This window comes from Artibeus jamaicensis, unplaced genomic scaffold (genome assembly GCF_021234435.1).
Source record: "Artibeus jamaicensis isolate MK-2021 breed Jamaican fruit bat unplaced genomic scaffold, CSHL_Jam_final contig_2790, whole genome shotgun sequence".
Classification (NCBI taxonomy): domain Eukaryota; kingdom Metazoa; phylum Chordata; class Mammalia; order Chiroptera; family Phyllostomidae; genus Artibeus; species Artibeus jamaicensis.
This window is the reverse complement of record NW_026521616.1, coordinates 1349600-1363894: the sequence shown is the minus strand read 5'-3', so window position 1 is coordinate 1363894 and position 14295 is coordinate 1349600. Positions and strand designations below refer to the sequence as shown.

Genomic DNA, 14295 nt, shown 5'->3' with positions numbered 1-14295 from the left:
ATTTGGGTTTTCTTTGATTTTTTTAATCAATGTTTTATGGTTTTCAGCATATAGATCTTGCATCTTTTTGTTGGATTTATACTCAAGTATTTCACTTTGGGGGTTCTATACATAGTACTTTCAGAATATAAGAAATTCTAGTTGTTCACTGCTGACATAGAAATACAATGGATTATTATGTATTGATCTTTTATCCTGTAACCTTGCTAAACTTATCTATTAGTTCTGGGAGTCTTTTTGCAGATTGTTTGGGATTTTTCAAAGGAAACAATTACACTGAGTAAACTGGGTAAACATATACATAAATTTTAAAACTATTCTTGTTTTTAGATTCTTTAAAATACAAACTATAGCTTAGAGTGAAATTATGATACTGAATCCTGAATTTATAATTATGTAGATGAAACATAAAACAAGACTAGCATAAAGAATATAGAGAAGAGCCCTGACTGGTGTAGCTCAGTGGATTGAGCGCAGGCCTGTGAACCAAACAACCATGGTTCGATTCCCAGTCAGGGCACATGCCTGGGTTGCAGGTCAGTTCCCAGGAGAAGATGCACGAGAGGCAATCATACATCAATATTTCTCTCCCTTTCTCCTTCCCTTCCCCTCTAAAGATAAATAAATGAAATCTTAAAAAAAAAAGAATATAGAAAAGAACTATGATTTCCACATTCTCCTTAAACTGATTAATATTAACAAATGAACTGAAGGGAATGGGATACTGTTCTAAAAGAATAAGTAAGATTAACTGTGAGGAGAGAAAAAAAAGTTTGAAAAAGTGTTTGACTACATAAAAAATACAATGTAGAACAGAATTAAATGAGCTGTAAGTAATTGAAGAAGAGAACAATACTACATGTCATCTATACTCACTGTCTAAGAATAAGAGTAAAGACGAAATTGGCTATAGGCCTAAAGACAAACTTGATGCTGTTAAGAGAAAAAAAGGAGTGAAAATATACACAATTAATCACTTTCTTTCAAACCAGGGCACTCTCTATGAAGATCCATTTGAGAACTATTTTAATTAACTAACAAGAATGATCTGAAATCACCGTATCAATTCATTATATTATATGTAAATAGTCTTTCTATATTCCTTTTGTGTATGTATTACCTTTTTCTTTTAACACTAAAAAGTTTCTATAACCATGAAAAATATAAAACTTGCCAAGCTCTGCCTGGTCAGGTAGCTCAGATGGTTAGAGTAGAGCATTTTCCCAACATGCCAAGGTTGTGGGTTCCATCCCAAGTCAGGGCACTCACAAGAATCAACCAGTGAATGCATAAGTAAGTAGAACAACTAACTGATGTTTCTCTCTCCCTCTCTCAAATCAATAAATTTTTTAAATAAATAAAAATTACCAAGTCCCCAAAAGAATACAGGTTCGTAAAATCTTAAAGTAGGAAATAGAAAAATGAAGAAAAAAATCTTTTGTAAAGTAATATGCAAATGACTTCATGTTGGAATCATATATGGTCTGTCATATTTGTTGAAAAGCTACTTGAATCCCAGGCCAGTGTTCTGTGGCCCATTTATTGACATAATGTTGGTTCTCTTTAAGGTATTGGAAAATAAAAGAGAATATTTATCTTCCTGTCAATCTAGAGATAGAGGTCCTTTTAAACATCCAGCTCTTTGATTTCAAATACTTATTATGATACCAGTCCTTGATTACCTTGGTTGATGAGACAGCCAGCAGAGCTGGCTCAATTAAGAGTATCTTTAAATTTAATGTGATCACTACTGCCAATTACTGAAAACTCAGAGATATAAGAATTATTTTTAATCATCTAAAAAAATTTTGACAGAAGGGTCCTTCCTCTACATATTCTATAGATAGACACTGCACATATACCCAGTCAAGGTGAGAGGAAACAAAAACAGAAGCATACATTCATGCGTGTATACTCACATATGCAACACATAAACACACCCCCACACAGGTTTATCTGACACCACAAAATATGAAGGCTGGCGACTCAGAAATGGAATTACAGCAAAAATGTTCAAATATAGGCTACATTCAAACTATACTCATCCACATGGTGCATGCTTCCCAAACATCAAGACAATTCACAGAAAGCACCTGGTCAGAGCAGCTGCCCCTCACTCCTCTATGCTTTCATGCAGTGGTTCCTGGTGTTATGCTAACTTGAGCCTAAGTTTCCTGACTTCCTAAGTCAGCCTTTTTGTTTCCCTCAAATAAAATTTGTAAAATTTTATTTTACAGATCTGTCAAGCATACAGTAAAATTGGTATAGGACAGTGAACCTTTACTCCTCCCACTAGGTCAGACAAAAGAGCAAGATATTAAATATTTTAGGTTTTGTAAGCCAAATATATGGTCTTTTTCTGTTGCATAGTTTTATTCTTTTTTCAATGTAAAAACCTTTCATAGTTTGAAAGCTGAGCAAAGACAGTTCATAGGCTGGATTTGGTTCAGAGGCTCTAGAGTTTCTAGCCCCTACTACAGAGAAATCCTTGGTTAACATTTTGCCACATTTGCTTTTAAATTCTCTATCTAAACATACATAATGCTATCATCACATTATCATTACTTTCTTAGTGAAGAGGATATGAAACAGACATTCTCACTCTTGATTCCAAAGTATTTCCTCATATATCGCATGAGAAAGAAAGAACATTCCCTTGAATAACCACAGCACAATCACCAAATTTAGGAAATTTGGCATTGAAATAATACTATTATCTAGTGCATATATAGTCCATATTCAAATTTCACCAACAGACTCAGTAATATCCTTTAAGGAATTTTTTTTCCAATCCAAGTTTGTGAACATTATGTTCAATCACCAGATCTTTCCAGAGCCAGCTCCTGATAACTAGCTCCCACTAATTTGCTTTTGTTGACCCTATTAGACTCTTACTTCTGAAATTACAAAACTTTTCTCTCAACCACAGCTCTCAGGAATAATCCAGCTTGTATAGGACAACCCCAGACACCAATACCTAAAGAGGTCCAAGTACTAGAGAACCACGCCCCCCCAATAATTCTATTCCACGAGTGAGGAAATACAATGTGAGGAAATACAATACCTTCCTACCTGTCATAATATTAGTTCTCTTGATTCTACCAATTTAAACTGTAAAATGCACCTTCACTGTCAATACCTAGTTTAATCTCTCAGCATTTCTTTTCTAAACTATTGCAAAAGCTTTCTAATCAGTGCAAATAATATTAACCAAGGGAAATTTCAATACTAATTCTTGACACAATGCCTGTGTTAGACTATCCCTGAAACCCAAGTAAAGCATCATGTAGGCATATATGTAAAATGATTGCATATAACTATCACAAAGCAACACATACAGGCTCAAATCCTTCAGAAAAGAATAGTGTACAAAGTGAGCTATAAATTTACCCTAGCTTCATTCCTGAATTTGAATGTACAGAAAAAATAAGAGTCCAAGAAGGCCTATCTAGGTTGTGGAAACAGAGGCCAGAGACAGGAGCTTCTGAATGTCTGGGACTTAAAAGCCTTAATCTTACAAGAGAGAGCTGAAAAACAGCTCAAAAATCTGCAAATTCTCCTCAAGTAAATAATCAACTCTAAGTATCTATCTGTGTTAAGACTCCCAGAAACTCAGCAAAAAACGAGTAGCTGGAAAACCAGAGATAGCAGAGCTTCCAGAAGACAGGAAGTGCTGGAGAGATGAAGGTGGGAATTCAAACGCACCGAGATAACTTGGGCTTGATAAACACCCTAGAAATTCAGTTGGAATTCCAGAAGATACATGCTTTAAGAATAAGGGTCAAGGCCAAAACTGATGTCAACTAGCCCTAACAAAGCTTAAAACCAAGCCTCAAGGTGATTCCCCAGTATACTATCAGCTTACATAATAATAATAAGAAGTAGCAGCAGCAGCAGTAATTGTCTTTGAAAAAAAATCATTCAAAACAGCTACAAATTTTCCAGCATAATTATGAATAACCAATGAAAAATTATGTCATGCTAAAAAACGGACCAAATACTGAAAAGGAAAAAACTAGAAATATGAAGAGACTCAATGAGGATTATCAGAAACTTTTAAATGAACAAACAAAATGGGAATCAAATAGATATGTTAGAAATAAAAGATATAATAAAAATTGCACAAAGGAGAAAAACAGTAAATACTATACAGTGTTTTACATTGTCTGAGAAGCAGTAAAAGTTCTAATTTAACTATAATAAATCAAGAATATAATTATAATCTCTAAGGTAACAAAAGAATAATAAAAATACATTATCAAAAGATAGAGTTAAAATATATATTACTCATGTCTTTTGTGTATTGTAACTTGATGCTTTGACATCTGGGGACTTGCTAACAAAAAAGCCCTGCTATTCCCAGATTTAGTTAATCCCTAGAGACAGCAAACAAGCACATTTTACATATACAGATCACCAATCCAGAGCCCATATCTCCAATGACTTCACACTTTGGGCTCTCTATACCCTGGTCTAATCACCACAGGACCAAGCACTAGACAACCAGGGACAGGCCTGATACTCCAGAGTATGCTGAAATTACTTAAAATTCCTTACCCTGCCACTCCTGTTCCTTCCCACAGAAACCACAATAAATGTTCCTGCCATGTACTTCTCTCGATTCTTCTGCCTCCTCAACTGAACCAGTACTTCCCCCCTGCGGCCCCCACTATGGCATGGTGTGCCTCCTTCTCTTGCGATCTGGGAGTATATTCCACAAACTTTCTTTTCAGTGGCAGTTGTTACTTGACCTGTTAGCATCCCCATACCTAAATAATAATAAAATGTTTTAAAATAAAAATAAGAATGAACACTTGACTAACTCAAAAGATGACAAGAATGAACTATAAAGAAAGAATAGATAGGATAAACAGAAATCAAATAAAAAACAATAAACTTCTACCGAATTATGTTAGTAATTGCATCAAATATGCAAAACACTCCAATGAAAACAAAGGTGAGAGAGAGAAAAAAACTCCTTGGCACTGCTCTTGGCAGCAATTTTCTGGATATGACACCCAAAGCACAAGCAACAAAAGCAGAAATAATAAGAGGGACTACATCAAATTAGAAAGCTTCTGAAGAGCAAAAGAAACAATCAACAAAATGAAAAGACAATCTATGGAAGGGGAGAAAATATTTTCAAATCATCAAGAAAAAAATTAAAGGTCCAAATAAAATCACAAACGAATGCAAAGTCACAACCAATGCTACAAAAATACTATTATAAGGAAATACTACAATTACATGTTAACAAATTGGACAGCCTAGAAGAGATGGATACATTCTTAGAAACATGCAATCTTCCAACACTAAATCAGGAAGAAACAGAAAATCTGAACAGACCCAGAACTACTAAAGAAAATTGGATCAGTAATTTAAAAAATCACTCCCAAAAAACAAAAGCCCTGGACCTGAGAGTTCATAGGTAAATTTTACCAAATATTCAAAGAAGAATTAATACCTATCTTTCTCAAACTATTCAAAAAAACTGAAGGGAAGGCTCTCAAACTCATTTTATGACACCAGCATCACCCTGATACCAAAACTGGACAAAGACACAATAAATAAATAAATAAATAAATAAATAAATAAATACTTCTTGATATCCCTGATAAACACAGAAACACAGATGCAAACACTTCAACAAAATATAAGCAACCAAATTCAGCAACACATTAACAAGTTCATATGCTATGATCAAGTGGCATTTAGTCCCAGGATGCAAGGTTGGTTCAATATCCACAAATTAACTAATGTGATACACCATATCAACAAAATGAAGAATAAAAACCTTATGATATATCTAGTTGCAGAAAAACATTTTCTTTGCTTTTAAGTATATTTTATTATGTTACAGTTGTCTCAATTTTTTCCTCCCCTTTATCTTCCTTCCTGTACTGCCCCCGCCATCATCAGCAATCCCCCTGGGTCCATGGGTCATATATGTAAGTTCTTTAGCTTCTCCGTTCCCTATGCTATTCTTAACTTCCCCCTGTCAATTTTGTGCCTACCTATACCTTTCTCTACCCCACTTCTCCCCCTCCCCACTGTTAACTCTTCATGTGATCTCCATTTCTGTAATTCTGTTCCTGTTCCCACTGTTTGCTTAGTTTTTGTTTTTTAGGTTTAGTTGTTGATAGCTGTGAGCTTGTTGTCATTCTACTGTTCATAGTTTTTGATTTTCTATTTCTTAGTAAGTCCCTTTAACATTTCATATAAGGGCTTGGTGATGATGAACTCTTTTAACTTGATCTTATCTGGGAAGCACTTTATCTGTCCTTCCAGTCTAAATGATGCCTTTGCTGGATAGAGTAATCTTGGATGGAGGTCCTTGCCTTTCATGACTTTGAATACTTCTTTCTAGCCCCTTCTTGCCTGCAAGGTTTCTTTTGAAAAATCAGCTGACAGGCCCTGGCTGGTGTAGCTCGGTAGATTGAGCATGGGCCTGTGAACCAAAGAATCGTGGTTCCATTCCCAGTCAGGGCACATGCCTGGGTTGCAGGCCAGTTCACAGCAGGGGACGCATGAGAGGCAACCATACATGGATATTTCTCTCCCTCTCTCCTTCCCTTCCCCTCTAAAGATAAATAAATAAAATCTTTTAAAAAAAATCAGCTGACAGCCTTATGGGAACTCCTCTGTAAGTAACTCTCTCCTTTTCTGTTGTTGCTTTTAAGATTCTCTTATCTTTAATCTCAGATAACTTAATTATGGTGTGTCTTAGTGTGGTCCTCCTTGGGTCCAATTTCTTTGGGACACTCTGAGCTTCCTTGACTTCCTGGAAGTCTAGTTCCTTTGCCAGATTGGGGAAGTTCCCCTTCATTATTTGCTCAAATAAGTTTTCAATTTCTTGCTCTTCCTCTAATTCTGGCACCCCTATGATTCAGATGTTGGGAGTGTTTGAAGTCCCAGAGGTTCCTAAGTCTCTCCTCATTTTTTAAAAATTCTTGTTTCTTCTAGTTCTGGAACAGAATTCTTGTTTTGAATTCTGTTCCAGTAGGATGTTTATTTCTTCCTTTTAACATGTTCCAAATCGTTGATTTGAGTCCTGGTTTCCTTCCCTTCACTGTTGGCTCCCTGTATATTTTCTTTTATTTCACTTTGTGTAGCCTCCCTTTCTTCCTTTATTTTGCAACGAGCTCAATCTATTCTGTGAGCATCCTGATTACCAGTGTTTTGAACTCTGCATCAGACAGGTTGTATATCTCCTTGCTGCTTAGCTCTTTTTCTGGAGCTTTGATTTGTTCTTTCTTTTGGGCCACATTTCTTTGTCTTGGCACACCTGTTATGTGGTACAGGTGGAGCCTTAAGTATTTGCCAGGGTGAGGCAACCCACTTGGCTGTGTTAGGGCGCTGTCTGTGGTGGAAGGGTCAGAAAGGGAACAATACCACCTGCCTGGCTCTTGTCCCTCTTTCCATCACTTCCCTTGCTACCCACAAGTGGACTGTGCCCTTTCTTGTGCTGATTTGCAGGTGGGTGGGTTTGTGTACATTTTATGACTCTTGTGTGAGACTGGGAGTTACTTCATCCACCATACCCCCCTGCCAGATTTTTGACAGCCACAGCCACAGCCACATATCTGAGTCTTTAGTTTCCAGTGCTGAAATCCTGGGTTTCAAGTCTGTTTCACTCCCTCATGGCTCCTTCTGGCTTATCTGCAGGCGAATGTAGGATCGCCCTTGTAGTCTGCTGCCTTGCTGTATGTCCTTTCCCCGCAGGCTGCTGTCTCCATCCCTCCTACCCGTCTGTGTGAATATTTCTTTTTTAACTCCTTAGTTGTTGGACTTCCATGCAAATGATTTTATGGCAGTTCTGGTTGTTCTTTGTTTATAAATTGTTTGTTACTCTTCTTTTGGTTGTGTGAGGCAGTGAAGTGTTTCTGCCTATGCCTCCATCTTGGCTGAAACCCAGAAAAAACATTTGACAAAATGCAACACCCACTTATGATCAAAACTGTCAGCAAAGCAGGGATAGAAAGAACAAAGTCCAACATAATAAAAGCCATAGACGATAAACCCAAAGCTAATACGAAACTCGGTGAAAAGCTGAAAGCTGGAAGTTTTTTCCCTAAGATCATGAGCAAGACAACAATGTTCATTCTCACCACTTTCAGCACAGTATTAGAAGGCCTAGCCACAGCAATTAGACAATGAAACAAAATAAGAGGCATCTCAATTGGAAAGGAAGAAGTAAAACTGTCATTATTTGTAGGTGACATGATACTAAATATAAAGAATCCTGAAGATTCCACCATAAAACTACTAGAACTAATAAGTGAATTTAGTAAAGTAGCAGGATACAAAATTAACATTCAGAAACCAGTTGCATTTTAATACATCAATAATAAACTATAAGAGAAGTTAAGAAAACACCAAATTTACAACTGCTTTAAAAAGAATACAAATCTAGGAACAAATCTAACCATTAAGATAAAAGACCCATTCTCAGAAAACTACAAGACACAATAAATTGAAGAAGATGCAAATAAATGGACAGACAGACCATGCTTATGGATAAGAAGAATTAACATTGTTAAAGTGTCCATACTATCTAAAGCAATCTAAAGATTCAATGCAACCCGCATCTAAATACCAATGGCATTTTTCACAGAACTAGAACAAATAATCCTAAAATGTCTATGGAATCATAAAAGACTCCAAACAGCCAAAGCAAAGCAATCTTGAGAAAGAACAAAGTTGGAGGCATCATACTACTTGATACCAAACCATACTACAAGGTTACAGTAATCAAACAAGTATGGTACTGGCATAAAAACAAGTATATAGATCAATGAAGCAGAAGAGAAAGAGCAGAAATAACCTCACACTTAATATGATCGGTAAATTTATAATAAAGGAGGCAAAAATATACAATGGCCTAAGACAGCTTTCAATAGATGGTATTGGGAAAATGGGACAGACACATGCCAAAAAAAGAAACTAAACCACTTTCCTTTACCATATAAGAATAATAAATAAGTTCAAAACTTACATGTGAGACCTGAAACTATAAAACTCCTAGAAGTAAACTCACAGGCAGTAAACTCTTTGACATTGCCCTCGGAAATGTATTTTTACAAGATTTTTTATTTATTTATTTTCTTTTTAGAGAGAGAGGAAGGGAGGGAGAGATGGAGAGAAACACTAATGTGTGGTTGCCTCTTGCACTCCCCCTTCTGGGGAACTGGCTCCCAACCCAGGCATGTGCCCTGACAGGGAATCAAATGACCAGCCTCCTTTGGTTCGCAGGCCGGCACTCAATCACTGACCCACACCAGCCAGGGCAATAGTTTTTTGTATGTATCTCCTCAGAAAAGAGAAGCAAAACAAAAACAAAAACAAACAAATGAAACTACATGAAACTAAAAAGTTTTAGCACAGTGAAGGAAACCATCAACAAAATGAAGAAACTAAAGGAGAGAAGACATTTGCCAATGATATGTATGATAGAGGTTAATACCCCAAATATATATGAAACCCATACAATGTAACACCAACCAACCAAACAAACAAACCCAAAACAATCAGATTAAAAAATGGGCAGAGGACTTAAATAGACATTTTTCCAAAGAGGACACACAGATAGCCAAAAGACATGTGAAAACATGCTTATATTCCCAGCTCTCAGGGAAATGAAATTAAAATCACAATGAAATATTACTTCCCACCTGCCAGAATGGCTATCATCAATAAATCCACAAATAACAAGTGTTGGTGGTGATGTGGAGAAAAGGGAACCCTTGTGTACTCTTGGTAGGTCTATAAATTGAGGCAACCACTATGCAAAACAATACAGAGTTTCCTCAAAAAATTGGAAAAAAAACCCAACAAACAATGAAAGCAAAATACCATATATCCCAGCAATTCTACTTCTGGGTATTTATCCAAAGAAAACAAAAACACTGATTTGAAAAGATATATACACCCTTATGTTTACTGCAGCACTATTTACAATAGCCAACATATGGAAGCCACCTCAGTGTCCATCAACAGGCATATGGATAAAGAAGATGTAGTACATATATACAATGGAATATTACTTAGCAATAAAAAGAAAGAAATCTTGCCACTTGCAACAACATGCACAGACCTAGAGGGTATTATAATAGGTGAAATAAATCAGACAGAGCAAGACAAATACCATATGATTTCTCGTATATCTAGAATCTTAAAAACAAAACAAACGAACAGAAACAAACTCATAGATACACAGAACAAAATGACAGTTGCCAGAGTGGGGGGCAGGGGAGGAATAGGTGTAAAAGGTTAAAAGAATTAAAATGTACAAATTGCCAGTTATAAAAATAGTCACAGGATGTGAAGTACAACATAGTTAATAGTATTTAATTAGTTATATTAATTTAATTAATATATAGTTAATATTTTAATAACTATGGTATCAGATGGGTACGAGTTATGGGATGACCACTCTGTAAGGTTATATAAATGTCTAATCACCATGTTGTACACTTGAAACTAATATAATATTTTATGTCAACTGTAACTGGGGGAAAAAAAGATCAACATGCATAAATCAGTTATATTTCTATACTTCAGCAATGAACAATCTGAAAAGGCAATTAAGAAAGTAATTCAAATTACAATAGCACCTAAAGGAATACCAGACCAATAAATACATTTATGCAATGAAGTGTAACACTGGTACATTGAAACATTGCTGAACAAACCTAAAGAAGACCTAAACAAATGTTTAGAAAGACTTCCTGTGTCCATAAATTGGAAACCTTAATATTATTTAGATGCCAATACATGATCTACAGATTAAAGCAATCCTTATCAAAATTCCAATAGATTTTTAAACAGAAATGGAAAAGCCAATCCTGAAATTCATATGGAATCACAAGGGGCCCTAAATAACTAAAACTATGCTTTAAAAAGAATAACAAACTCAATTGTCATCTCAAACTTACTACAAATACACATTAATCAAAACAGTGATATAGTAGCAAAAGAATGAATATACAGAAAAATGTAATACAACAGAGAGTTCAGAAATAAACCTATACAGGAATTGATAGGAGAAATGTTTAGATGTGTTCTGTATGCAGACAGTTATTTTAATGTACTTAATGGAAATCAAGTGACTAAAAGGCAGCATAGGCCAATATGTTTTATTCTGATACTTAAATAAAAAGTTTACTTGGAGTGGTTGAAGACATTTGCATGAAATTGCACCTGGTGCAATAATTGATATTTATAATTCTCCCAACTGTTATATTGCATTTTTTTCCTTTTCTTGGTGCCCCTTTAAAAATGTCCTGAAGTCTCTTTTTTTTTGCCTATTTCAGCTATGGGACTTTTTACATAATATTAATGTAAAGATGTGTTACTGTTTATAAATTACAGATGTAAATAAACCAATGCAGTTTGCTAAAAAAATAAATGAATAAACCTATACAATATGGCACATTGATCTGACAAGAAAATCAAGCAAACTCAATGGGGAAAAATAATCTCTTCAACAGATGGTACTAGGATAACTGGATTTTCACATGCAAAGAATGAAGTTGGACCTCTACCTCACAACACATACAAAAATTAACTCAAAATGCATTGATGATGACCTAAATATAACAGCTAAGAACATAATCTCTTAGGAACAAATGGGGTAAATATCTCCATGACCTTGGATTTGGCAATAGATTCTTAGACACGACACCGAAAGCATAGGCAACAAGAAGAAAAAACAGATAAATAGGACTTCATCCAAATTTAAAACTTTTGCATATGAAAGGATATTATCAAGAAGGTGGAAAAAACTACAGAATGGGAGAAAATATCTGCAAATCATAAACTTGATAGTAATTTAACATTAAGAATACATAAAGATCCCTCCTCTCTCCACAACTGACATCCCGAACTTTAAACTGGGAAAAGGACTTGAATAAACCTTTCTCCAAAGAAGATATATGAATGGCCAATAAGCACACGAAAAGATGCTCAACATTATTATTCATTACGAAAATTCAGATAGAAACCATGAGATACCACCACCTCGTACCCACTAGGATGGCTCAATAAAAATAACAGAAAATAACACACATTTGGGAGGATATGGAGTAACTGGAACTCTGGTACATTGCTGGTAGTAATGGAAACAGTACAGACACTATGGTGCAGTTTGGCATTTCCTCAAAAAGTTAAACGTATTATTACCACGTAATCTGGTGTTCTCATTTCTAGGTACATAGCCAAATTTGAAAACAGGGACTTAAAGAAATACTTGTATGCCAATGTTCACTGTAGCATTTACTCACAATAGCCAAAAGATAGACATAATCTAGTGTCCATCAACAGATGAATAAACAAACCATGGTATATACATACAATGGAATATCATTCAGCTACAGAAAGGAATGAACATGGATGACCTGTGAAGTGATATTAAACAGTTTAAGTGATATAAGCTATACATGAAAGTACCTGTATTATATGATTCCATTTATATAAAATATTAGAATAGCAAATTATAGAGACAAAAAGTAGATCAGAGGTTACCAGAGGGTAGGTAGAGGGGAAAATTCAGAGTTATTGCTAATAGATACAGTTTCTATTTGGAGTGATGAAAAAGTTTTGAAAAGAGATAGTGGTAATAGTTATATAACACTGTGAGTATAATGTATGCCACAAACTATACACTTAAAATTGGTTAAAATGGCGAATTAGAGTTTTTAGCATAAAGTACATACATTAGCATACAAGTACACACATAAGAAAAAACACCGTGGTTCCGCCAAATAATAATCCTAGATTTTCACAACACTAAAATTGACTCTGTATGGGACTTTACAGAAGTCAGCGTTCTGCAATGTTTAATTCTATAGCAGTACAAGTGATACAACTTCTAAAAACAGATGCTAAAAATTCTAAACATGTAAGTTCAAGCAAAGTAATATTTCTTTCCATTTTCAATAACCTATGAAGCCCAATAAATAAAACTATCTATTTTCATATTATACACACACCTATGCAAGTTACTATAAAATGGACTATGGCCTGTATCTCTTTACATCACCGGTTTTTGCTCTGCCAGGACTGGATGTTATATAAATGCTGGTCACTGACATTAAGCCTTTAACACTTACAAAATACACTGCTCCAAAGCTTCCATGGCCAATTTCTCTGAGATCTGTGAAGAGCTTCTCTGGATCTTCTTTGAAGAACAGTTCTGCAATTTCAGGGTCCTTCAGGCTGCCTGCACGGTTAGTTGATGGCATCCTGCTGGGCAATCAGCTGTTTGATTCTAATTTTATACTTGCTATCCCAGTCCTTGGTTCATCTGTATGAATGAAGCCACGCTGGCATGAACTACTGTAGAGAAATAAGAAAAGAAAGAAGTCAGAAAAAAGCAAAAGCTGCTAAAAATAATTAATGTAAGATCATTTTCTGACAGCCCATACAAAATTATCTCAGGTCTAGAAATTCACTGAGAAGGAAGTATGGTCTATTCAGTACTGTAGTTCCTAAACCTGGTTATCAGAATTATCTTTAAAAAAATTCCTACTATATATAGGATATAAATATTTATTATACTTATACTTCTAAAATTAATAAGTATTTTTTCTTAGATTTCCTGTATCAGCACTTAAATATTTATCTAATCCATCAGCAATAGATAATATAAGACACAATTAAAAACAAGCCCAACTCAAGATGTACCCACAGTATATTTCTAAAAACAGTCCCATTAATGATTTTCAAACATAAGAATATACAGAAAAGATTTAATTTAGTAAGCTGTTCCTTACTTTTCCTTTCAGATCTATATGCCAATGTTTTAGTCAACTCTAACACAGACATTCCAAAGAAAAAATGCAATGGGAGAAAGTATTGAATCTTAATGCATTAAATCTTAATACTTCCCCCACAAACCTGATTCACACAAAATATGGCCTTTATCTAAACTGCTTCATTAGATAAGTAGACACTACAGATTTTCTGCTACCAATTCCTTTGTATCATTTTACCCAATTTTATTTATTTTTAAAAGACTTTATTTATTTTTAGACAGAGGGGAAGGAGAAAGAGAGAGAGAAACATGCCATGTGGTTGCCTCTCGAATGCGCCCCAACCAGGGACCGAACCTGCACTGTTTAATTCTATAGCAGTACATTTTTGAGTGTTGAACTAGCCTTTCATTTCTGGGATAAATCCTACTTGGTATCTAGTATATAGTATCATTTTTATATATTGCTAGATTTGATTTGCTAATATTTTGTTGAGGATTTTTGCTATTTATGTTCATGAAGGATGTTGGGCAGAAATTTTCAT

At 35.1% G+C, this 14295-nt stretch overlaps 1 protein-coding gene across 5 annotated transcripts in view; it reads right to left on the bottom strand.

Annotated features, from left to right (window-relative positions):
* TAOK1 (TAO kinase 1) overlaps nucleotides 1-14295 on the bottom strand; it is a 155836-nt gene that overhangs the window by 79676 nt on the left and 61865 nt on the right. For all 5 annotated transcript variants that reach the window (XM_053662773.1, XM_037162886.2, XM_053662776.1 and 2 more), the window contains one exon: nucleotides 13110-13335. In XM_053662773.1, the coding sequence (XP_053518748.1) occupies nucleotides 13110-13241 (132 nt within the window). In that variant the 5' untranslated portion in view covers nucleotides 13242-13335. The remainder of the gene's footprint in view (nucleotides 1-13109; nucleotides 13336-14295) is intronic.